At 40.0% G+C, this 27,995-nt stretch overlaps 1 protein-coding gene across 1 annotated transcript in view; it reads left to right on the top strand.

Moving 5' to 3' along the window:
• Positions 1 to 21,575, top strand: part of LOC145403713 (PX domain-containing protein kinase-like protein) — a 1,006,790-nt gene extending 985,215 nt beyond the window's left edge. The window contains exon 15 of the mRNA XM_080275395.1: positions 21,223 to 21,575. Coding sequence (XP_080131521.1) covers positions 21,223 to 21,575 — 353 coding nt within the window. The remainder of the gene's footprint in view (positions 1 to 21,222) is intronic.
• The last annotated feature ends 6,420 nt before the right edge of the window (positions 21,576 to 27,995 follow it).

Here is a 27,995-nt window from a genome sequence, read left to right as displayed (position 1 = left end):
CTTCTGATTTCATGTATGTTTCCATTTCAATCAGTTCCTGGTAGAAATCATCCTGTTTTCTACCCCTGACTCTCTTCCCAGCTCCTTCCATATTTGCTTCACTAAATATGGTGGTCCACTTGTGTTAATACTGAGAAGAAAGAAAAAAGTTTTTACTTACAATTATGGATCTCCTTACTTGCCTGTGGTACTGTAGTTGAAATAGCTGGGACTTGATCAGCACATTCCTGCACTAGTTGGCTGTGTTCTGTTATTTGGGCAACACTTTTGCTTAAACTTACTCTCTTATTTTAGATCACCATTTAGTTAAACCCAGTACAGAGCTTGACTCATATCTATCTATCTATCTATTGCCAGACGCCTGAATCCCGTAAAGGGTGGCCACAAACAAATTGCTTCCATGTCGCCGTGTCCCCGCCATTTCATTGCCCTGCTTCCAGTTCACTCTCCCCTCTCTCATATACCTCTCCACTCCATCTCTCCATCTCATCCTTGGCCTCTCCCTCCTTCTCCTCCCCTCCACCTCACTCACATACACTCTCCTCATCAGTTTCTCACTCTCCATTCTCTCCACATGTCCAAACCACCTGTGTGTTTCTCCTAATGCTTCCTATCACATCCACATCCACACCACAACGCTCCTTCACTTCCTCATTTGTCAGTCTGTCTTTCCACATGATTCCACATGCTCCTCTCAAATAACTCATTTCCACTGCTCTCACTTTTGACTTCTGTTCCACCAACAAGGTCCTAGCTTCAGTTCCATACATTTGAGTTGGTATCACAATACTGTCATGTAATAACTTTTTCACTTCCACGCTCACTTCCCTGTTTCTTATCACTGCTTTCAAGGAACCAGCAACCTTTCTTCCCTGTTGTACCCTTTCAAGCACTTCACCCTCTAAACTTGCATTCTTACTCATCACATTACCCAAGTACTTAAAATGCACTCACATTGTCCATTTCCTTCTCATCATCATTATGCATTCACTGACTTCACTTCTCTCGAAGACGATAACTTTACTCTTCCCTACAATCACCTTTTGATTCCGTTTCTTACACACACTTCCAAACTCATCCACCAAGCCTTGCAGCTCCCCTTCGTCTTCACTTAACTACACAGTATCATCTGCAAACAATAGAACAGGGAGTTTCCAAACACTGCCCTTTCTCACTAGGGCCACTCCAACATCCACTGCCCTACCTTGTATCTCTTTTATAACCCCATCCATATACAGATTGAACAACCATGGAGACATGACACGTCCTTGTTTCAATCCAACCTTCAAAAAAAAATATTCACTCAGTTCACTATCCACACGCACTGCAGCCTTAGCACCATCATACATACTCTTCACGGCATTCAGCAGCTTCCCTTCTACTCCATATATTCTTAATACTTTCCACAATCTTTGTCTGTCCACCCTGTCATATGCTTTCTCCAAATCCATGAAGGCCGCCTACAACTTCTTTCCCTTCTCTAGGAACTTTTCCACTAAAGATCTAAGAATGAATATCAGATCTACACAACCTCTTTGCTTCCTAAAAGCAAATTCAATGTGGACAAGTGTCATGTAATTAAGTTTGGTAAATGTGAAAAAGGACCAGACTGGGATTATAAGTTAGGAAGTTCAACCCTACACATATCAGAAAGGGAGAAGGACCTAGGAGTGGTCATCAGTAACAGACTATCTCAGGCTGACCACATCAGTGAGAAGGTACAGAACACATATACACTGCTTGCTGATATAAGAATAGCATTCATATATGTTAACCCACACCATCCCAGGCATTTTTGCAATTTTATACCCACCAGACCAAAAACGGAAAAAAATTTTATTGCATAAAACAATCCAAAAGGACATACAAGTCAAGGAAAAGCCCAAAAAAGTACTCCTTATAGGAGAAATAAGAGCAGGATGGCCGTCTGTCGTGTTTTTAGCCCAGTTTCCCAAGGCGTGAGCAATGTTTTCCCACCCAGCTGGGCGGGATGAGAGAGAACGGGAGGGAGGAGAATGGTGGATTCCCCTTTCTCAGTGTTGTCCACTGGCTCATATTCCTCCCCAGAATAGGCATCCAGGTCTTTCTCTTCTGAAGAATCATTAAATGAAGGGACAGAAGGGTCCATGTGACAGTTTTAACAGCCTCCTCCAGCCCAACGATGCGGAAAAATGGCGTGATTTTCACGACATTCTGATGCTATAACGGACAGTGGCACACTGATGTTACCCACCCACGTAGACCCAAACTCAGTACTACAACTGCATGGACACAGTGTTGCCAATACATTAAGCTACTCCCTAGCAAAAAATTAGCTAGATTAAAGCAGTTTGAGATGTGCTACATCGCTCGAATTTTGCTGTCGGCACCAATTTCTCGATGCATTGAATACTGACTTCTCTTACAATGATCTACCGTAAATGATCTGTTAAACAATAACAAGGTGCCGTCCTTCCTGATTGCAGGTGGACTCGGGGAGGGTCGATATTTATTACTGCAACTCTCCACTATTGTATTAAAAATGAAACATTTACATATGTCAGTCAGACCAGATCACTAGGGGTCTCAGAAGTTACAACAAGTTTAGTGAATACAAATTTTCAACCTAGGGAGCAATATTATAACGTATGAATTGATCTGATTTCATTACTACACAGTTGAATAAAAAAGAAACAATTTCTCAATCCTATATTAATAACAATCATGCTCTGATACCTCAATAAGAAAAGAAAATCAGTGTTGTGCCCACTTACATCTCAAACTAAATCTAGAATTGGACTAAACAAAGGGGGGGGGTAAGTGTAAGTTCATGTAAGTGTGACGACATGGCTGGCAAGATTGTGATTTGGTTGGTGCTGTGAATGAGATGAGAGATGGTCACGGAATAACAAATCAAGAATTATGCTAATGATTACAACTGTTCCTCATTCTATTCTCCACAGCTCACAACATGAAGGGAGTGATCAACGTAAATAACAATGTGGAAATAAATTGGGGGAGGGGATATAAGGACTTTAAGTACTGACCTGTGAATGAGACGAGAGATGGTCACGGAATAACATGCACGATGCGTGCTCTTGTTTATATAGGGGGACCAGTTCGATTATGCCTGAGGGTGTCAACTCCCCAATTTCTGTTATTCCTTAGCACCCATGTCACGAGTCGTTTGCTCTGTAATTGACCTCTGGGGTTTATAGTGTTCACAAGAATTGAACGACAATGGTTAAAATTTGAGAACCGTTGGTAATGATCTCATCACTTAATATTAAATCTTCGTTATGGGGTTCGGACACTACTTATGTCGGTTAAGCCGGGCCACGGGTATACACGCAGCGGCCAAAAATTCAAGGTTAGCGTCTCATAGTATGTTGTGTTGACTGCCTCTCCCTTCTGATACTCATTAATTAATGTTCTGTCATTGAAATGGATTAGGACTGAAGGATAGGCCTATCCCTGAATTTACTCAGTCAGAAGACTATGAAGTCTCAGCTAACTTTGTTCGCCAAATCTTTGTTACCAGCATGTCTCATGGAGGGTGGGGGGGGAAGAGTGTAATCGTCTGATGCAATACTTAACTCAAATTGCATGATACATAGATGTTTACCTCCTACATTAACTCAACAATACAAAAATCACACTTATACTATACAGTAAAACCTCGATATAACGGACTTCAATAGACCGGAATTCGCTTTTATTGGACTTGAGGAGCTATCCATCTATCTATCTATCTATAGCCCGACGCCCTAATCCCGCAAAGGGTGGCCGCAGACAAAACGCCTCCAAGTCACTCTGTCACCCACCATTTGACTCCCCTCCCCCCAACTCACCCCCCCCTCCCTCATATACCTCTCAACTCCATCCTTCCACCTCATCCTCAGTCTACCCCTCCCTCTCCCTCCCTCCACCTCACCTACATACACCCTCTTAGTCAGTCTTTCATTCTCCATCCTCTCCACATGTCCAAACCACCTCAGTGTATTTCTCCTAATCTTTTCAACCACATCCACATCTACCCCACAACGTTCCTTCACTTCTTCATTCGTCAACCTGTCCCTCCACGTCGCTCCACATGCTCCTCTCAAGTAACTCATTTCCACTGCTCTCACTCTTGACTTGTTCCCCTCTTGCAAGGTCCACGCCTCGCTTCCATACGTCAGGGTAGGGATCACAATACCATCATGCAGTGACTTCTTAACTTCCATACTCACCTCCCTATTTCTCATCACAGCTTTCAGTGTGCCAACAACCTTCCTTCCCTGCTGTACCCTTTCACGTACTTCATCCCCCAAAGTTCCATCCTTACTCATCACACTACCCAAGTACTTGAATGCACTCACATTCTCCATATCCTCACCATCCAACCTCACTGCACACTCTGTGACTTCATTCCTCTCAAACACCATAACTTTACTTTTGTTTACATTAACTTTCAGCTTCCTCCTCCTACACACTGTCCCAAATTCATTCACCAAACCTTGCAACTCCCATTCATCTTCACTCAACAATACTGTATCATCAGCAAACAGCAACACCGGAAGCTTCCAAATCTCACCCTCATTCATTAGGGCCACCCCCACATCCACTGCCCTACCTTGTACCTCCTTTACAACCCCATCCATATATATATTAAACAGCCATGGAGACATTACACACCCCTGTTTCAGTCCCACATTGAGATCAAAGAACTCACTCAGCTCACCATCCACTCGCACCGTAGCCCTAGCTCCCTCGTACATACTCTTCACAGCACTCAACAATTTCCCCTCCACTCCATATATTCTTAATACCTTCCACATACCTTTCCTATCTATTCTGTCATAAGCTTTCTCCAAGTCCATGAAGGCAGCGTACACTTTCCTTCCCTTCTCTAAATACTTCTCCACTAAACATCTTAGAACAAATATCTGATCTACACACCCTTTTCCCTTCCTAAATCCCCCTTGTTCTTCTCCAACTAGCTCCTCTGTCATATGCCTAACCCTATCAATGAGTATTCTACCATATAATTTACCAGTCACACTAAGAAGGCAAATACCCCTATGGTTACCACATACTTCTCTCTCCCCTTTTCCTTTGTACAGAGGAACAATTATACCTGATTTCCAGTCCTCTGGAACCCTTCCCTCTTCCCAAGCCAATCTACACAACTTCCATATCCACTCCACAACAATCTCACCCCCATACCTAAGCATTTCACCACACACTCCATCAATTCCTGGGGCCTTTCCCAGCTTAATCTTCTTCATCGCTTCCACTACTTCCGACCTACTGATCTCTTCCTCCCTCCTCTCATCTCTTCTTCTCCCAGCCATTCCCCAACCACTTATACTCACACTGCTCTCACTCTCTACATTCAACAAATCCTCAAAGTGCTCCTTTTTGAGGAGCTACCGGACTAAATTCCTATAATAAAATAAAATAATAAAATAATAATTTGGTTTTACGCCAGGTATCCACAAAGGGCTAAGGCGTTGCCCCTGGGTAGAGGACTTTTGGACTGAAGCGTGTAGCATTTTATGACCGGATGCCCTTCCTGATGTCTACCAATGACCCTTGGGTGGATTCAATCCTCCGACCCTTCGGTCAGAGCGGAGCGCTCTAACCCACTGAGCCACTAAATTCCTATAGTATATCGGAAAAAGTCCAATAAAGCCAGAAGCAGTCTGGACTGTCTGACTACTTCAGCTACGTTCACCACAATAAGGTAAATGAAAGACATGATTATCAGTGCACAGTACAGTATTATTATACACCTGTACTATATATTATACCATTTGATTAATGTAGTGAAGTTATAACAGTACAGTACCACAATGGTAGTCAAAACAGTTTAAAAACCATTCATGCGATCTGGACTTATGTTTGATATATCGGAAAAAGTCCGGATTAGCAGGGGGAATTTGGATGTTGCTTTTATCGGAAATTTGCATTTTTCGGAATGTTTTTTTTTTTTTTTTTTTTTTTTTTTTTTTTTTTTTGTCCGGCTCTGGGCATAGGCTTCACAGCCTGCTGTCAAGGCCCAGTAGTCCTCCTACATACCATACACCTCTACATGTCACCACTTCGGTGCTAACACCCACCGTCCATATTGAATACATGCTAGGGCTGTCTCATACAGGACTGGTGTATTGGTATTAGCGGAGGTATTTTTACGACATGTCGGCGGGTCTTCTGGTAGATCAGTAAAGTCTGATTTTAAGAAATTCAAATCCTTAAATTGTTCCCTGCCCCAGCGGGGATTTGAACCTGGGTCCAGTAGGACTGCAGGCCACCTCTCTACTGACTGAGCCACCGCCTCCCCCAGTTAGTCCGTTATAGTGAGGTCTTACTAAATTATAATCATCAGCAGTTATACAAAATTGTACATACAGTAATTACCAAATTACACTCATATTACTCTTATATTTCACTTATACTAACTCATAACCTAACCTGCCGGCACTGCAATACGTAAGTGGTTATAAATACAGCAGAACCGAAAGATTATCTACAAAAGTTACATTTCACAAAGGAGACCGGGACAGTGAGAGCTACTTGCTTATTTACTTAAACATTTTATTATTCTCCAAATAACGACTTAGAGGCATATGCACGACACAGGGGCAAGCAATATAAGCCTTTGCAAAAGCTCAGGTCTGGCAAGAAGGGCCACAAACTCCATGACAAACAATGACCATCCAGCTTTCTGAGTCTGAGGTGGGACAGGCAGCATTGTTTTGTTGGGAATTGTTGGTGGCATGGGGGTGTTGCAAGGAGCTGTGGGCAGTATGAAACTATATACTGTGCTGTAGTTTCCATGCATACTTCGTTAGTGCAGTAAAAAATGGATAATGGTCTAATTCAGTGAGATAATTCAGTGCTTTGTCAGATAATGATGCATGTCAGGTAATGCACTGTCAGATAAATTGGGATGCCTGTACTTTAGCATTTCTGACTGTATGATAATTACATCTGGGTTAAGCCAGAGCTTACTTAGTTTAAGTTTTTGTTTGGTAGCTTTCATTGGCATCTTCTTATGGTGCCAGCTGGTTAGGTTATGATTTAGTATAAGTGAAATATAAGTGTAATATGAGTGTAATTTGGTAATTAAGTACAATTTAGTATAAGTGTTGTTGATGACTGTAATTTAGTATAAGTGTAATATAAGTATAGTATAAGTGTGATTTTTGTATTGTAGAGTTGATGTAGGAGGTAAACATCTATGTGTTATGCAATTTGTGTTAGGTATTGCATCAGCCGATTACACTCCTCCCCCCTCTTCCTCCATGAGACACACTGGTAACAAAGATTTGGCGAACATTTAAGTTAGCTGAGGCTTCATAGTCTTCCGATTGAGTAAATTCAGGGATATCCTTCAGTCCTAATCCATTTCAATGATAGAACATTAATTGACGAGTCTCAGAAGGGAGAGGCAGTTAATTTGACATCCTGTGAGATGCTAACCTTGAATTTTTGGCTGCTACGTGTATATCCATGGCTGGACTTAACCGACATAAGTAGCGTCCGAACCCCATAACAAAGATTTAATATTAAGTGATGAGATCATTACCAACGGTTCTCAAATTTTAACCATTGTCGTTTAATTCTTGTGAACACTATAAACCCCACAGGTCAGTTACAGAGCAAACGACTCGTGACATGGGTGCTAAGGAATAACAGAAATTGGGGAGTTGACACCCTCAGGCATAATCGAACTGGTCCCCCTATATAAACAAGAGCACGCATCGTGCATGTTATTCCGTGACCATCTCTCGTCTCATTCACAGGTCAGTACTTAAAGTCCTTATATCCCCTCCCCCAATTTATTTCCACATTGTTATTTACGTTGATCACTCCCTTCATGTTGTGAGCTGTGGAGAATAGAATGAGTAACATTTGTAATCATTAGCATAATTCTTGATTTGTTATTCCATGACCATCTCTCATCTCATTCACAGCACCAACCAAATCACAATCTCGCCAACCACATCGTCACACTTATGTAAACTTACACTTGAGATGTAAGTGGGCACAATACTGATTTTCTTTTCTTATTAAGGTATCGGAGCGTGATTGTTTTTAATATAGGATTAAGATTTTTTTTTTTTCTTTCAACTGTGCAGTAATGAAATCAGATCAATTCATATGTTATAATGTTGCTCCCTAGGTTGAAAATTTGTTTTCGCTAAACCTGTTGTTACTTCTGAGTCCACTTGTGATCTGGACTGACTGACACATGTAAATGTCTCATTTTTAGTACGATAGTGGAGAGTTGCAGTAATAAATATCGATCCTCCCCAAGTCCACCTGCAACCAGGAAGGACAGCACCTTGTTATTGTTTAATAGATCATTTAAGGTAGATCATTTTGAGAGAAGTCAGTATTCAGTGCGTTGAGAAATTGGGTTTGTTAACATTGGAAGTATCATTAAAAGAAATGCAAACATCCTGTCTCGGGCTTTCAAACTACCTTCTCCAATCAGCACGATCTGGGCAGCCCTCATGGTGTACTAGGGAGTAAACAGACCCGTATACCTGAAATCAACCGAAACTCACGCTATCCTTTTTAAGTAGAGTTCGAGCCTATCTTTTTGGTCATGTTTCGACTAACTACAGTAAAAGTCCTATTATTCGGCAGCTGATTATTCGGTAGATCCGACATTTCGGCAGTTTTGAGAAATAGTCCCAAGAAGCCTCGGACAAGGACTGACCAAATGATGACAACCCAGGACCGGACAAAGGACTTGGTAATGAGTACATGGAATGTAAGAGGAGCGAATGAAGAGGTGAAAGAGAGAGAGATTGTCCAGGTGCTTGAGGGTGCGAAAGTGGATGTATGTGGAATAACTGAAATAAAATGGAGAGGAGAAAGTGTGAGAGAATGGGAGTATGGATGGGGTATATGTGCAGGAGTAGGTGAGAATGAGAGGGCAAAGGAAGGAGTATGTATAGTTTTGAGTAAAAGATGGAAGAAGAGCATAAGACAGTATGGATCAGTTGGGTCAAGGATTGTGTGGGTAAAGTTGGAATACAAATGTGGGCGATTGTGTGTGTGTATGCACCAACGCAAGATCATGCTAGAAGAGTGAGAGAAGAGTTCTGGACAAATGTGGAAGTGTGCATGGAAAAGTTTGGAAGGAATGAGAGAGTGTTTTTGATTGGTGATATGAATGGTAAAGTTGGGAATGTGAAGGTGGATGGAATAGTTGGTGAGTGGGGTGTGCCTGCTGAGATAGATGAGAATGGGAGTGCGTTAGTGGACATTTGTGCTGGGAGGGGGTTGGTGATAGCCAATACCCTCTTCAGGCATAAAATGATCCACAGGTATACATGGCGAGTGATGAGAAGGGTGGGTGGTGAACTGAATGAAAGGAAGGCAATGATTGATTATGTGTGTGTGGATGAAAGGATGCGAAGATGTGTAAAGGATGCAAGAGTGTATAGAGGTTGGGGGAGTGGACTTTCTGACCACTACTTGGTGGTGGCCAGAATTAGAATGCAAGTAAGATGGAGGAATAGAAGGGAAAGACGAGAGGAAGGAGTAGTTGCAAGGAGAGTGGCAAGGTTACAAGAGGATGAGAAAAAGGCAGAGTATAAGAGAGAAGTGGAGGAACGATTGGGCAAATATGAATTGGAGCAGATGGGAGACGTGGAAGGTGTATGTAAGATATTTACAGAAGAAATATGTGCAGCATGTGATGTGGTGTGTGGAAGGAAGAGAAGACGGAGGGGGGTGCAAGGAACAGCGTGGTGGACTGAAGAGGTGAAACAGGCTGTGGCACAAAAGAAGAAAGCATACAATGAATGGATGAGAAATAGGGGCATGGAAGAAGTTGAGAGGCGGAAGAGAGAGTTATATGTGGAAAGAAAGAGAGAGGTGAAAAGATTAGTAAGAGAGAGTAAGAAGAGAGTGGATGAGGAATTTGGAAGGAATTTGAGTGTAAAGTGGAGGGACTGTAAGAAAATGTTCTGGAGAGAAGTGAAAAGAGTAAGGCAGGGTGGAAGTGAAGTTAGCAGGGGAGTGAAAGATAAAAATGGCAGATTACTAGTGGAGAAGGGAGAAAAAGTGAACAGATGGAGAGAACACTTTAAGGAATTGTTGAACGTAGAGGATGGAAGTAATGCGAGTATAAGTGGCTGGGGAATGGCTGGGAGAAGGAGGGAGGTGAGAAGACAAGAAGAAATCAGTAGGATAGAAATTGTGGAAGTAATGAAGAAAGTTAAATCGGGGAAAGCCCCAGGAATTGATGGAGTGTGTGGTGAAATGCTGAAGCATGGGGGAGAGATAGTAGTAGAATGGATGTGGAAGATGTGCAGATTGGCCTGGGAGGAAGGTAGAGTCCCGGAGGATTGGAAGTCAGGTATAATTATTCCCTTGTACAAAGGAAAAGGGGAAAAAGAAGTGTGTGGTAATCATAGGGGCATTTGTCTTCTTAGTATAATAGGAAAAGTGTATGGTAGGATACTTACAGACAGAGTTAGAGAAAGAACAGAGAAATTAGTTGGAGAAGAACAGGGAGGCTTTAGGAAGGGAAGAGGTTGTGTAGATCAGATATTCATTCTTAGATCTTTATTAGAAAAGTTTCTAGAGAAGGGAAAGAAGTTGTATGCGGCTTTCATTGATTTGGAGAAAGCATATGACAGGGTGGATAGACAAGGATTGTGGAACGTATTAAGAATATATGGAGTACATGGGATGTTGTTGAATGCTGTGAAGAGTATGTACGATGGTACGAAGGCTGCAGTGCGTGTGGATGGTGAACTAAGTGAATTTTTCTCTTTGAAAGTTGGTTTGAAACAGGGATGTGTCATGTCTCCATGGTTGTTCAATCTGTACATGGATGGGGTAATAAAAGAGGTACAAGGTAGGGTAGTGGATGTTGGAGTGGCCCTGGTGAGAGAGGATAGTGTTTGGAAACTCCCTGTACTGTTGTTTGCAGATGATACTGTGTTGTTAAGTGAAGACGAAGGGGAGCTGCAAGGCTTGGTGGATGAGTTTGAAAGAGTGTGTAAGAAACGGAATCTAAAAGTGAAAATAGGGAAGAGTAAAGTGATGGTCTTTGAGAGAGGTGAAGTTAGTGAATGTACAGCGAGGTTGGATGGTGAGGAATTGGAAAATGTGAGTACGTTTAAGTACTTGGGTAGTGTGATGAGTAAGGATGGAGGTTTTGAGGGTGAAGTGCTTGAAAGGGTACAGCAGGGAAGAAAGGTTGCTGGTTCTTTGAAAGCAGTGATACGAAACAGGGAAGTGAGCATGGAAGTGAAAAAGTTACTACATGACAGTATTGTGATACCAACTCTAACGTACGGAAGTGAAGCTTGGACATTGTTGGAAGGACACAAGTCAAGAGTGAGAGCAGTGGAAATGAGTTATTTAAGAGGAGCCTGTGGAGTCACATGGAGAGACAGGCTGACGAATGAGGATATAAAGGAGCGTTGTGGTGTGGATGTGGATGTGATAGGAAGCGTTATGAGGAACACACTGAGGTGGTTTGGCCATGTGGAGAGGATGGAGGGTGAAAGACTGACGAAGAGAGTGTATGTGAGTGAGGTGGAGGGGGGAAGAGGGAGGGGGAGGCCGAGGATGAGATGGAGGGATGGGGTGGAGAGGTATATGAGAGAGGGGGGTGTGAGTTGGGAGCAGGGCAGTGAAATGGCGGGGGACAGGGGGACTTGGAGGCGGTTTGTTTGTGGCCACCCCAAACGGGATTGAGGCGTCTGGCAATAGATAGATAGATAGATAGATAGATTTAATTGTTCGGCAGATGTCCGGAATCATCTCGCTGTCCAGGAAGTGTTATCTGTGACTTGGCCTAATGTTTCATTACACTTATGTATGTTCACTAATAGATAGATGTTCACTAATTTCTATATTTTTTCAGATTCAGCTTTAGTACTGTATTGATTACAATATTGCTTAGTATCATACAGTACAGTAACCACCCCCACCAATTTAGCGAGGGTTATGTTCCAAGCCCCCTCGCTAATTCTTGAAATTCGTTCATTCTTGACGCCTTCTTGAAAATGACATTTACCAGTAATTGCGTAGCCTATGAACCACTGATACTGTAATGCATTACCCATAAATAAAAGTTGCCTGTTAAATCAGTTTCCCCATTGTTTTTAGCTGCACGGCTGTAACAGCTCTAGTATTGTTATTCGTCAGCATAATGGTGGAAGGGACTGTCCTGTTTAACTAAACCTAACCTAACCGAGTTTAACTGTACCTAATAATTTAATCAAACCTAACCTAACCTAAAGTCAGAAAAATACTTAAAAATAAACTGGAGGAATATGAATTGCTGAGATCCTTCTGATGAAAGTTAAACGTGCATTTAGCGCTCATTCTTTAATTCATTTTTGTGTTTAACGTGCAAACAGTAATATATCTCATTAACCCCTTAATAACCTCCAGCACTGAACAACCATTTACAGTACCGATGTCAGTGATGTCAAGTTAGTGTGAGCTATATAGAAAATTGAACAATTATGGAGAGGGAACGAAGGTTACTGGTATGTTTACACGACTCTACACTACGATTCCAAGCAGTCTGGCGGTCGGTTAATCTCAGATGTTTTTGCCCATTTGGTAAATACATCGTAACTTAATCAATTTTTCCATGACTCATAGCGATATCATAGCATGGGTTTAGGAAGCTAAATACAGTAGCACATTGCTAGGTGAGCCAGACGATTATTTTCACATCTTTAAGAAAAATAAATTGATTTCGGAAGAATGGAAGAAACTTACTCTGCGTACTCAAAGACGGATTAAATTTCTTCCATTTTCTTAAAGATGTGAAGATAATCGTCTGGCGCACCTAGTAATGTGTTATTTAGCTTCCTAAACCCATGCTATGATTCACTATGATTCACGAGAGAAGTTACAAAGTTATGGTGCATTTACCAAATGGGCGAAAACATCTGAGATTAACCGACCCCCTGACTGCTTGGAATCGTAGCGTAGAGTCGTGTAAACATACCAGTGACCTTCGTTCCCTTCCCATAATTGTTCACAGTTTTTTCATAGCTCACTAACTCGACATCACTGACATTGGTACTGTAAAGGGTTTTCCAATGCCGGAGGTTATTAAGGGGTTAATGGAATACATTACTGTTTGCATCAGTACTCTCCCTCTCACATGTAAACAAAAAAATGAACAAAAGAATGGTGCTAAATTTACGTTTAACATTCATCAGAAAGACCTTACCAATTCATATTCCTTCACTTTATTTTATGTAATTTTCCGACTTTTATTTTGTGTTTGGAAAAAGTACTGTATGCAGTTTTCACTCCAAACATATTTGTAATAATATAAGTAGTGATGAGTTCACCAATATAAGTGATGTACTTAGCTGGTAGGTAATATTCCGTATCATGTCGGCCATCCAGGAAGTGTTATCTGACTTGTAGGCCTACTGTCATTACACTTGTATATGTTCACTAATTTATATATATATATATATATATATATATATATATATTTCAGATTCAGGTATAGTTCTGTATTCATTGCAGTATTGTACAGTATACAGCATTCTCTCCAGACACAGTTGTATTACCATAAGTGGTGATGACAGTGTTCACCAATATATTTAACCCCCAAACTGCAGGGTTGTTTTTGCCTGACTTGTGTGTCTCGCGGGCATGTTCGCGCTCCAACAGACTTTCTATAAATATTTACCAAAAATCAGTTATCAGTCCTAGATTATTATAATTAAGTATGCATATGGCACATACCTTCAGCTTTCTCCTGGGATGTTTGCTGAGCTTTCGTCGAGTACCGTAGGACTTGTGGAGACCTCTGAAGTTGGGTAACGAAGTCTCCATTTACACTTCCCGACAACCTGTAATATGATTACCACAGCCTGATATTATCGCTAGAAACACTATTCTATGATTCTCAAATAGTTTGGAATCCATACTCCAAAAATAAAACACTGTGAAAGCAATGAAAATTACGAGCGCGTATGACCTTCCCACTTGTGATCGTTCGCTGCTGATGTTCTGTCATTTATTATTCATAAAAACACTCACAGTTTATATTTCTGTTACCATATAACACTTATATATATTTTCAGTCTTTATCCCTAAGTTTCCTTCAGTAATAGTAGTTTATTGTCACTGTAGGCATTCAATTTCTCATTCAGTAAAATACGTAGCATGCACTTTCTCGTCCTGTATACTAGCGTTGAGTGTGAATCTGTCACTTTCATTTTCACTTTCATAACTCGTAGTATTCATACATGCTAGAGTGAAACTCATTTTCATTACTCCTAGTATATATACTCGTATTCTTATATTACAGTAATCCCTCCAATATCCAATGTAATAGAGCCAAAGGCATGTCCGGGTAGTGATCCTGTCTGGATATTGGGCCCCAGCCTCCTGGACTTGTACTTATGGACCCTAACTCAGAAAAACACCTATACAACTCCCTCTGGACATGCATTGCACCTATTTAAGACCCAAATCACACCAATAAGGGACATAAAAGATCGAAATAAATGCAAAAGAACCATAAAATGAGGTTTTAAAGGTGAGTTTATATAATATTAAACATTTTGGGTACTTACAAGTCCCTGGCTTCTGGACTGGTTTGAACCGCCAGTTTGCAGTCCACAGTTAATCCTCTGCACTCTAAATTCTAATTTCTTAACACTGCACAACACTGTTAATTCCCGTGTGTTCTAGTGGCGAGGTATTGCAGTTTATTCACTGTTTATTCACAAAAAACAAGCACCTGTGGCTTGCACTGCTATAAGTATCTGCTCTCGATCGGATTTAGGCTGTGACTGTTGATCGGGGTAACAGAGTTGCCAGATCGCAACGGCCACATTACCAAACTCCTCAATTTTCATTACCATTTTTAATTTTCATTACCAAATTCGTAAAGCTAGCATCTATTCTTCACTAATTATGTACACAAGTGGAAATACTTGTAATCACTCTTCTTATAATTAACAGCATGTTGATTATTATCATGCTATATAGGCTACCAAATTAATCAGAGAGAGCAAACAATCCACCATCTCCATCCTCTGTATCCTCATACTTGTGAAAAATCCATTTGGTAATGCATTATTCTGATTCATTACCAAATGATTTTTTCATTACCAAATTGGCCTACACTTTGTAATGAAAAATACCAAATGGCAACCCTGATGGGGGAGGGGGGGAGGAAGGAAGGGGTGAAGGGACCATGGTGTAACAGCTTTTCGGCGCCACGTGGCAATTTCAAATTACGGGTGGGAAAAAAGTCAGATTTTTTATAATTTTTTGCGTTTTTTTGGCCCATTTTGGGAATATTGGATCCCGGGACGATTATGTTCAGTTAGTGGGGATGTTCGGATATTGGGCGTTCGGATATTAGAGGGATTACTTACTTATTTACATTTCTATTTACATTCTCTATTTTATTTACATTATTTACATTTCTATTTTATTTACACTGTGTTATACAGTCACTTGCAGTAACTTATAAATCTATATTCCACTGTTCACTTATGTTTACATTCATTGCTTTCACTTGCTGTTTACACATTATTTACACATTATTTACATTTCCTCTTGCACTGTTTTACTCACCAGATAGATCGTAGTCACTGTCTATAATTTTCATTGACAAATTAGCCAGTTCACATTCCACAGCAGTCACTTAGCTCTTTACCTCTTTCCACACAAGGCTTAGTGGGGGGTAGAGGTCACAGGGCCCTTTGCATGGGGCTAAAAAGCTGCGGAATTGGGCAGGCGCGAATCCGACGTGCTCTCACCTTGAAAGACGACAGTAAACTGAATGCAGTGTGGGGGCCTGCCTATGGGGAAGTGCAATGCTGCCAATGTCAGCGGGGTGAAAGCTGCTAATATGTATGCTATGAAATGATTGGCAGGAAATCTAGACAATACATAATAAATTAGGTAGTTCCAGGTGAATGTAAATATCACTTAGGCTTCTCCCTTCCTTTCTTATATATATTTTTATTACGAGAATAGATTATACGGCATATTTCAAGGGGAAATAAACAGCGAAAATTAGCGAACGAGTGCACGTGAGGTGTTGTCAGGTGATAATTAGCCAATTCCAGGTGTATGGCACTATCACTTACCTTACTTCTTTCTTGTATATATTATTTGATATAAGAATAGAGCATAGGGCTTATTTCAATGGATGAAATCAGTGGAAAATTCCAGGGAAGATTTACTTAGTAGCATGGCCGGGCAGGCAAGAGGAGAGGGTATTGCAGGGGAGGTAGGGAGGGGAGTCAAGAACGGGGAGAAATGGCTAAATTGTCAACAATGGATGGGGGTACAGATGAGATTAGGAGTGCTGACCAGTGTTGGACATTGGCAGTACTGATAGATGATACAAGCCACCACTTGAAAGGCCGGGCGAATTCAAAATAACACAGAATCACAAAAGTGACGTCCCGCAGTATGATCCCTTGCTCCCAAGCGTCACAAAAGTGACGCCCCGCAGTTAAGGAGTTAAGGTACTGAGTGGGTGGGTTTTTTTATTATTCGGCAAATCCAATGAGGTGCTTTCAAAGCTAGTATTCCACTAGATGGCTCTACTGTTGCAGAAAACACATGCCCCGCACTGTTTAAAAAGCATATTTTTCTTTGTTACATATCTATACTGTTCTGTGAAAATGTGAATCATGGTAATGTCATATGCCGAAATATAAATAATACAAATATAACACGTATATATAACGTATCGTGAAGTGTTTATATTTATCATAAACGGAAATTAAAATATCACTGATGGCATGTGATGGCAACCCGTCCTTCCAGTGACCCTATATTATTTAATTTCTGCTACATTTGGTGCAAATTTGGTTCTTAATACATTGTCTGTTCAGACTGTAAAGTACGCCTAGTGGGTATCTAGACTCATCCAGTTTCTTTGTGGGCAGAAATTTACTGTTGAGTAAATACTGGCATTCAACATTTTGCTTGCTTCCTTCACGCATGCGCACCACAAGACAGTCCCATGTTTAAGTTTTTTCACGAGGGATGTCAAGTTTCCATGAAAAATTTTATTTTGATGGCATGTAATTTCACGGATTCACTCAGAGTAGAAACGAGCTATATTCATAACATTCGTCATTAGTTCATAAGTGTTGTATAGGCAGTGTGTCTCACTGAGAGATATCTTTGTGTAATTGTCATTCCCACATCTTGCCTCTCTAGCTGTTAACTAAGCTACGCCCATTTCTCATGTCCCTGTACCCGACGTTGGTTACATTACTGTCGTAAATGGACACACCCACAAACACACGTAGTTCAGTAATGTGAGTTCCTGACTGTTGATCTGAGAGAGAGAGAGAGAGACCTTCCCCTGCAGCTTCCTTGCACCATGAGTGAGTCATATTCATATGTATCATTGTAGCTTTTTGTAAAGTGTTACCGTGAAGTTTTGTCTTTTTCTGTTGAGAACTAGTGGTTATTTTAATTTTTACATTTCACCAAGTGCCTGCCAAATAAATACCTTAAGGTCATCTTATCATCAATATCACACGCATTGCCCCCTCTTGGCAAGTCCCTAATGGTATGGTCATGTGAGAACTGTCTCCAGGCCACCTGTCCACACACATATGTTTGTAAGATCTTCCACTGACTGAGTCAGTAGCTTGTGCACATACCAGTCCTCTTGACCTGGATGCAATCTCACTGGGGGTAGACATTTAAGAGGATGCAGTAGTATTTACTCGTCATGTGTTCTCACGTTTGCATATATATATATATATATATATATATAAAATGTATATATATATACATAACATATATATATATATATATATATATATATATATATATATATAATGTATATATATATACATAACATATATATATATATATATATATATATATATATAATGTATATATATATACATAACATATATATATATATATATATATATAATCGTGAATACTGAACTTGACTCCGTGTGAATCTTGTGGATCGCTTGGAGGCGATGTCTTGGCTTGTCTACCTTCCACAGCCGTCTGTACTCGGTGAGACCGGGCAAAAAATGACGCGTAAACGATCTTGGTTTTGGGACGGTTCCTCAGACCGGATGATTTATGATGGTGAATGCCAGTATTTACTCAACATTAATTTTCTGCCCACATAGAGACTGGATGAGTCAAGATACCCACTAGGCGTACTTTACACTCTGAACAAATTGTGTATTAAGAATCTAACTTGCACTAAATGTAGCAGAAATTAAATAATATAGGACCACTGAAATGGCGGATTGCCATCACATGCCATCAGTGATATTTTAATTTCAGTTTATGATAAATATAAACAATTCATGATACGTTATATATACGTGTTCTATTTGTATTATTTATATTACGGCGTATGACATTACCATGAATCACAATTTCACACAACAGTGTAAATATTTAACAAATAAAATTATGTATTTTAAACAGCGCGGGAATGTGTTTACTACTACAGTGGAGCCATCTGACGGAATACTAGGCTTTTCAGAAGCACCCCATTTCACGGCATCATCCCGGTCCCATAGATGCCGAATGATAGGACTTTTACTGTACCTTGGGCATATCAAAAACAGGGAATTATATCACTCCAGTTAGGCTTAACCCCTACACCGCAGGCATGTTTACCAATGTTTTGTGTGTGCCGCGGGGTTATTCGGGCTCCGACAGACTCTCAAGAAATATTTGCCAAAAATCAGTTATTAGTCCTAGAATATTAAGATTACATATGCTTATGGCACATACCTTCAGCTTTCTCCTGGAATGTTTGTTGAGCCTTCGTCGGTTACCGTAGGACTTGTGGAGACCTCTGAAGTTGGGTAACGAAGTCTTCACTTTACACTTCCCGACAAACCGTAATATGATTACCACAGCCAGATATTAACACTATAAAGACTACTCTATGATTTTCAAGTAGTTTGGGATCCATACTCCAAAAAAGAAAACACTGTGAAAGCAATGAAAATTACGAGCGCGTCTTTCCGTCGCACTTGCGCTAGTTCGCTCTTTGTACTCTGTCATTTATTATTCATAAAACCCCTCACACTTTATATTTCTGTTACTGTATAACACTTATATATATCTACAGTTTTTATCTATAAGTTTCCTTCAGTAGTATTAGTTTATTGTCACTGTAGGGATTCAATTTCTTTCAGTAAAATACATAGCATTCACTTTCTTGTCCTGTATACTAGCATTGAGAGTGAATGTCACTTTCAGTTTCACTCTCATAACTCATAGTATTCAGACATGCTAGAGTGAAACTTTCATTACTCCTAGGGTATATACTCGTATTCTTATAATACTACTCATTTACATTTCTATTTATGTTCTCTAGTTTATTTACATTATTTACATTTCTATTTTATTTACACTGTGTTATGCACTGTCACTTGAAGTAACTTATAAAATTATTTTCCACTGTTCACATATATTTACATTCATTACTTTCACTTGCTGTTTACACATTATTTACACATTATTTACAATTCCACTTGCACTGTTTTACTCAATAGAAAGATCGTAGTCACTCTTTTATCAATTGTCAGCCCTTTACCTCTTTCCACACGAGGTTTAGTAGGGGGTAAAGGTCACAGGGCCCTTTGCATGGGGGTGAAAAGGCCCTGAAGCTAGCAAGAGCGAACAGACGTACCCCCACACTGGAAGATGAGAGTGAACTGATAAGGGTGGGCCGGGGTGGTGGCCTACCTAGGGAAATCAGTACTGCCAACGTTTAGCCTCATGACACAGCTAATTTTAGCAGTGAAATGATTGGCAGGAAATCTAGACAATACATTATAAATTAGGTAGTTCCAGGTGAATGTAAATATCACTTAGGCTTCTCCCTTCCCTCCTTATATGTATATTTATTACGAAAATAGATTATATGGGATATTTCAAGGGGAAATAAACAGCGAAAATTAGTGAACGAGTGCACGTGAGGTGTTGTCAGGTGATAATTAGCCAATTCCAGGTGTATGGCACTCTCACTTACCTTATACTCTTTCTTGTATATATTATTTTGTATAAGAATAGGGCATAGGGCTTATTTCAATGGATGAAATCAGTGAAAAATTCCAGGGAAGATTTACTTAGCGTAGCACGGCCGGGCAGGCGAGAGGATAGGGTAATGGAGGGGGGGTTGGGAGGGGAGTCAAGAACGGGGAGATATGGCTAAATTGTCAACAATGGATGGGAGTACAGATGAGATTAGGAGTGCTGACTAGTGTTGGACATTGGCAGTACTGAATGATGATACAAGTCCCCACTTGGAAGCCCGGGTGAATTCAAAATAACACAGAATCACAAAAGCGACGCCCCGCGGTATGATCCCTTGCTCCCAAGCGTCACAAAAGTGACGCTCCGCGGTTAAGGGGTTAATAATACATTCATTGGAAGAAATCAAATTTCCTCAATACTCATCATATAATTCAAGGAGAAGCTGTAAGTCCCAAGAATTGAAGAGGCCTGGATTTCACACTCAAGGCTGGGCTCATTATCCTAGTGGCGGTCTTGCTGGGATCCCCAAAAGTATGGCATTACATTCTCATATCGGAACTTTTCAGTATACAGTGATCGTTTGGTTCGCCATCACTGGTAGATAAAAGTCTGCATTCCTGCCTTTTTTTTTGTGGGGGAGGGGGGAGAAAAAAAAACTTTGTTATTGTGCACCTGAGCTGATTTCTGCCAACAATGGTGCAATCTGTGGTTTCTGATGGCCTGGAGGGATTCAAAGATGAGATGGTACTAGAGGAGTTAATCCCATGTGATGGAGACTACCTCTCTAACCCTCTGCCTCAGGACCTCTTACCTCAAGTCCATCTCAGGTCTTTGTGTGGTACGTGTTTCTTCCTTATTGCCCCCTTTTCATCATTTTCTGTTAGCCTAACCATGCTTATCTGTGTTTCTGCTGCTTACCATGACAGTATGTATGTATATAGTGGGTCTTAATGGTTGTAAAAGGAAAAAATTCTGTTTACAATTGGGGTACCTAGTACCAATTAGGATAAATCCCATAGATTCTGTACTTTTGTTATTGCACAATGTTGTTCTCGTCCTGTTTCATTATCACACACTAGGTGTTGTACCAAGTATTCATGATAACCAAGAGATCATTGTATATTTTTTATCTGTAGTGTAGGCGATTTTCGGCTGCCATTTTTGCCATGGAGATGAGAAGTTTTATTTGTGTGTTTTTCAATGAACTGTGAACATTGTCTTTTCTTGCAGGTAACACTCCAAATCTTGCCAGCAACACCCCAGTACAAGGTATGCCTGCTTCATCTCCACTCTCTACCACCCCTTTCTCACCCAGTCCTCCCCCTCCCCCTCCACCACCTACCCCAGTGACTCCAGTTCCACCCACACCACCCACATCTATTTCCCCAATCCCACCAGCACCTCCCACCCCTGTGTCCCCCATTCCATCCCCCCTTGCTACCCAAGGATCTGCGTCTATTGCATCCTTCCCTGGTGAGGATGACAGTAAGGAACGAGCTGCCTTGCTGACCGCCATAACGAAGTTCAAGAAGGGGATGCTGAAGAAGACTGATACAAATGATCGAAGTGCTCCTGTTATGTAAGGTGGCAGGATGGAGAAACAGAAACGAAAATGAGTGATCCCAGAATTGAAGATTAGGTTAATCCTCTCAATCTGATGATTTATTTTGCATTCTGTTATTGTTAGTGCCAGGTGATTTTATTCTGCTTTAGAGAGTTTTCAAGATGGAGGTTAGCTGTAGCCTTTATTAACACCATCACAACCAGATGTTTCCCTGAAACCGAAAGAATCTGTAAGTAGCAGGAAAATACTGTATGTCATTGCCCAAAAGGGGTTAAGCATATCATATACACAAAGGTTCATGCAAGTACTCTTGTCACAGATGGGGCTGGATGGAGAAATAGAAGTAGCAGTTCCTTCATTGTTTAAGGGTTAATTTAAGCATTCACATGCACAACAATTCATGATATATACTAACAGATTGAAGTATAACCATGCAACTTTGCTCTGGTTATTCTTTGTGAATCAGTGGAATGTATACATTTTTAAGGAATAGTTGTAATAGCTCTTTTTGAACACCAGGCATCATTGTTAGTTGAAATGGATTATAACCTTATTATAGCAGTCTACTTACAGACCAAAGTCTGTCATTATTCATGACTGAACTGCCAGGTCTTCAAGAATATTTCTTGTGGTGATGAGCTAAGCATGTGGTTCACCTTAACTCTTTTACACACCCATTAGTCTTCTGGTGTAGAATCTGTTTTCCTTATACCCTTGTGCAGAGATGTAGCTGCACATTTGTGCCCCCCCCCCCCAGCAAAGTCGTTTGCAGAGATTGTTCAACCAACACAAGTGGCACTGTTGGCTTCATTGCTTCATGTACTTATTCATTAATAATTTCACAGGACAGATATAGTAAAAGAAAAATATTCTAAAAGATCAGTTTATTTCATAGAAAACAAAACTGATGCCAATAAATCTCCCACATTTAGCAATTTGGGGAAGGTGGAAATGAAATAGATAGAGTTGTCAGCTAGATGAGGTGGTAGCAGTTTCAGGTATCAGATACTGTAGTAGATTTGAATTTTATATCCTCATTTTAACTGCACATCCATATGGGATGTAAAATTCAGTTATTAATATCATAACACCAAATTTGAATGTGATATAATTAGCTTATCACAAAAAGGGATGGTAGGTAATGTTCAGGTGGCAGGTGAGATATAAGGGCTGCTGGTGATCAGCCATGTGTTATCATGTCACAGATGGATTGTTGGATATCACATATGCATCCTAGCTAGTACCCAGAGTTGGATACTTTAAGAAATAAAATTGAACGCCCAATTGACCAAGATTGCACTACTAAAATGCAGCAAAACAGAGGCTTTCTGATGTCATCAGAACCTTTTAATGGAGTAAAATTTGTGGCAATTAGTGAAAATATTTAAGTGTATCATGTCATTGTAATTTTTTTTAACAATCTTTTTTTCTTTACTTTTAAGTGCACTGTAATCTTAGAAATTACATCTTAAAGTTCCAGTGTTACCTTTGAAACTGATTTGCTTGTTCCCCGAGTGTACAGTATCATTTGTATGGAAATACATGTAGTTGTGGTACTCTGCAACACATCTCTGGCATGCAGTGCAACAAAGACTTAGTGTATGTACAAAATATAAGCAAAATCTGTCTGTCTCTGTCTCTCTGACTCTGTCTCTGTCTCTGTCTGTCATCTCTCTCTCTCTCTCATTTATGTTTTAAGTGTTACCCAACTACATTGCTATATGCAAGTATATTTTACTTCCATTTCTTTTGGAAACACCCTGTACTGTTGTTTGCAGGTGATACTGTGTTGTTAAGTGAAGATGAAGGGGAGCTGCAAGGCTTGGTGGACGAGTTTGGGAGAGTGTGTAAGAAACGGAATCTAAAGATGAATGTAGGGAAGAGTAAAGTCATGGTCTTCGAGAGAAGTGAAGTCAGTGAATGTACAGTGAGGTTGGATGAGTAGGAAATGGAAAATGTGAGTGCATATAAGTACAGTACTTGGGTAGTGTGATGAGTAAGGATGGAATTTTAGAGGGTGAAATGCTTGAAAGGGCACAACAGGGAAAAAAGTTGCTGGTTCTTTAAAAGCAATTTTAAGAAACAGAGAAGTGAGCATGGAAGTGAAAAAGCTACTGCATGACAGTATTGTGATACCAACTCTTAACGTATGGAAGCGAAGCTTCGACCTTGTTGGAGGGACACAAGTCAAGAGTGAGAGCATTGGAAATGAGTTATATGATAGGAGCCTGTGGAGTCACATGGAGAGACAGACTGACAACTGAGGAAGTGAAGAAGTGTTGTGATGTAGATGTGGATGTGATAGGAAGCATTAGGAGAAGCACATTGAGGTGGTTTGGCCATGTAGAGAGGATGGAAAGTGAGAGACTGACGAGGAGAGTGTATGTGAGGTGGGGGGGGGAGAGGCAGGGGGAGGCCAAGGATGAGATGGAGGGATGGAGTGGAGAGGTATATGAGAGAGGGGGTGTGAGCTGGGAGCAGGGCAATGAAATGGCACGGGACAGGGTGACATGGAGGCAATTTGTTTGTGGCCACCCCTTATGGGATTAAGGCGTCTGGCAATAGATAGATAGATTTCTTTTGGTATGCAGTACTGTATATGATGTCATTTTAGCCTGTAAATTTGTAACTGTAAAGTGTAGAAGATTTCTTGGTGTTAATCTGTGTTAATCTGTTGGTGTTGGATGCATAATAGGATGTTAATTTCTTTTTGTTTCCTAACTTGTGGTAACCTACATTGTGCTGAAACCTTTTGATTTTGAACTATGCCAGTAAAACATTTTTTCAGTAAAAAAAAAAAATCTTCTTTTCTGCATAAAGTTAAGACCTTCAGTCCAGTGACATACGTTTTTGTTTTGTTATTCTTGTTATCCCCAGGTGATTATATTCAGTTTAGGGGAGGTATTTTAAGCTGGAGAGGTTAGATATAGCCTTCATTCATCTCTTTACTCCTAGAGGTATATCAGGGTGACTAAAATCATGTGGGGTAGTAAGCATAAAATATTTATAAATGCATCATCAGATTGATGAGATTAATGTTCTGAATCAGTGAGGCAGGTGTCATGTGAGAGATCTGTGTTTGACCAGCTCTGTGATTAGACAGTTTGAGATACAGGACCATGTTCTCCTAAGTTAAGAATTGTCCTTAGTGTGTACCTCTTCCTTGCTCATTTGTTTGTTTGTACATTAATGTTATATTATTATTCCTGGGTACATCAATATGAAGAAGGTATAAATAACATACAGTAGGATATTAAATTATAATACACAAAAATAAATTGTTAGGAAGAAATGGTAGGAAGCTTTAAAACATGAGAATATGGTCCTTCGTATAGGGTTTTGTTTTAAAAGGCCTGTTGTTTTCCATTTGTGATTATTTGAGAATGTATTTTACAGCAAGTCTTTTTTTTTTTTTTTTTTTTTTTTTTAAGTTGCAGTTTTACTGCAGTTAGCCATTCAGTAAACAAAGTTGCCTGTTAATTTTTTCTTGCCATTTCTAAAATTGACTCATCAGGTATCCCAGACTTACTGCATAAGCTGTTTGGAAAATGTTGAAATATTTTTTAACACATGCACTAATGTATATTGAGGACTACCTATATGGTGTGAATAGTGGGATGCAGCCAGAATTCCAACATGTGAGTTATCAGTGGCTTATTATTGTACACTAACCCTGTCACTGGCAGTGATGAGAAGTGTACACACGGTAGTGCTGTGCACGCTGGGTGGAGCAGCTGTGGCATCCAGCCAGGATCCAAGCCTAATATTTTCCTGCACCTCACTGTGGGAAGGACCTTGATCTGACCCTAGTGAGGCACTGGATACCACAAGAGGATGCCAGATCTCTACTCAGTGTATTGTATTTTACTGTACTTGTCCGATGACCCCGCAGAAGCAGTTACTTACCTGTGGTTGATGGGTCTGCTTAGCCAGTCAGACCAGGGTTAAGCAACAACAACAACACCTACACCATGAGAGCTTTAAATCCAAAAAGTGGTCAGAGGTTATTCTTTCAGCTAAACACTGTCAGGAAAGTAGAGTGGTCTCCTTTGGCTTCAGTGGTGACTGATCTTGACTACATTAGCTTAGCCTAGGGTGCTCCCAGGAGGGATAATATAGGACCGGATGTTTTCATAATGATCACTGTCTTGTGACAATAAATAATTTTCACAAAGCATCAACATAGAGAAGAGATTAATGAAAATAGTTTCTAAGTTCTTTATTGAGAGAGGTCTTCCCTAAGATAAAGCCATTTGGCTGTAGCAAGAATGGAGTAGTGTCATATTACTGAAGTGAGTAAGTCTTTAGTGTTAGCCCTTACCACAAGGTGAGTGATGAGTTTGTTATAGTAGCACTTCGTGAAGTGGTGGTGGTTTGCTGGAGCGTGTAAATCACATTGCTATTCAGAGTTTTATAAATCTGGCTGAATATCAAGTCAAAGATGATAGGAAAGAAAGGTAAGAAATACTCATTAACGTGAAACTCATCAACTAGACTACAGTAAGTCCTCATCATGGTAGTTAAATTTTCCCCTCGTTAATTCACAGTAAATTGCAGAAACATTGGATATTAAATTTCCATTGCTACCTACAATATACAGCTGAATAAGGCATTTTCTCTCAATTTATGGTACCAGCTGTATGTTAAGATCATGATATATTAGAACATGTACTTGGCATATAGAGGACAGGCTGAAATTCCCAGAAAAAGAAATAGTAAGAACTAGATAGGAAATACCACCAACCTTTTCACTACAATGATGCCTTTTTTTCTAGGTCTTACTGCCACCAGACGGTTTTACCCAATTTAATAGGGTGCCCAAGTAGTGAAGAGGTAATGGAAGGCATGTTCCCATTCCAATTTGTAAAGTCTAATATATGGCAGATAAAATCTTGAGAAAATTGCAAATAAAATGTGTTGTCAAAATGAAGGGGTAAAATAAACAGAAACTAGTGTTTTTCAGACCCCATCTCAGGTGATGTTCAAGCACTACATCAGTCAAGCAATCATTGTTCCTGTTATCAATACAGTACTGTACTAGGATATTTCTCATTTAATACAATCAAGTATGGTAATATTGTTCAAACTGTGCCATTTTAGTAGCAAGACAAGTAGTCATATTGTGCAAATGGGTCTGATTGAATTAATCTTTTTCTTTCAATTGTGTTTGTACAGTAGCTGTGAAGATTGAGTTGAATGATATAAAATTACGGTATTTGTTCATATATCCAGTATGTATCTCCTGGTATGCCCATAATAGGAGACTATATTGATGAACTGTTTTCAGAGTACTATACCACACAGTACTGCAGTAAGATTATGATAACCAGCCTTTATTTTCTTTTGTTGACATTATTGTGCTATGCAAAACTGACTTACCATATTTTACAGGAACCATAATATGTGACTAATTACTGTAAATACAGTAAATATCTTCTGGGAAGATGTCATTACAAAATGTGATAATTAGTGCAGAAATGCTTGGTTTTGCCTTCTTCCTAAAATGATTATTTTTCCATGAAGAAGTGACTGAAATCTAGAGATTCTAGAGTGTTAGAGGAGATAATATAAAAAAAATTATTTTTGAGAAAAGCACGTTAAGCTCTGTTGACTGAAATTTGATGGATTATTCAGAACTTTGGTACTTAATCTCTCTTGACTGTGCACAGTCAATCATGTGACATGCACTGTTCTTGCATTAATTTTAATTTACAGTAGTTGTCATACCACAAAATAATGTTTTTGTTGAAACCAAAGTTGAGCAGCTTGAGCAAGTATTCACTTTGTACCCCATCTAAATAACAGGTTTGTTCTTTCTGCAATAAATGGAGATGTTGATTTTGATTTGAATATTTGGCTAGAGCAATTTGTATAATAATTTGATGGTATTGGTCATCGAAGCACTGAGAGAGAAATTGATTTCTAATTCAATTCTACCTTATCCTCAGAAACTGCATTTTGTGACACTTCTTGCGCTTTGTCCAAGAATTGTCTATAAGATGAATGGTTTACATTACAGTATCTCAGAACATATATCCAGTTATATCCTTTTCATTTTATGTATTATTTTACATGTTAAAATCCACTCACTTGATGTAGTGCTTCTCTCGGGTGACTGCCGATTCCTCTTGTCTTTCCTTCATTCCTTTGTCCTCGTCTTTCTTTCTCTTGGGTGACTACCTATTTTTCTCTTCCATCCTTCTTTCCTTTGTACCTCTTCTGTCTTTCTTTCTTTCCTCTAACTTCTATCTATGGGTGACTCTACACTGAGTGACAAGCCAAATGGTTTCTTGTACACCACGAAACCATTTACTATGCTGGGTGGTAACCATATAACCAGATTATGGCACCTGGTGGTTTAGTGGGTAAAGGCACTCCAGCTGGATTGAGCCTGAACAGGTTTATATCCAAGGGGTGGTTGGGGTTTATTGCTCACATA

Source organism: Coenobita brevimanus, chromosome 61, assembly GCF_032717465.1.
Source record: "Coenobita brevimanus isolate Jiangsu-jjx chromosome 61, ASM3271746v2, whole genome shotgun sequence".
Taxonomy (NCBI): Eukaryota; Metazoa; Arthropoda; class Malacostraca; order Decapoda; family Coenobitidae; genus Coenobita; species Coenobita brevimanus.
This window is presented reverse-complemented; position numbering and strand designations above follow the sequence as displayed.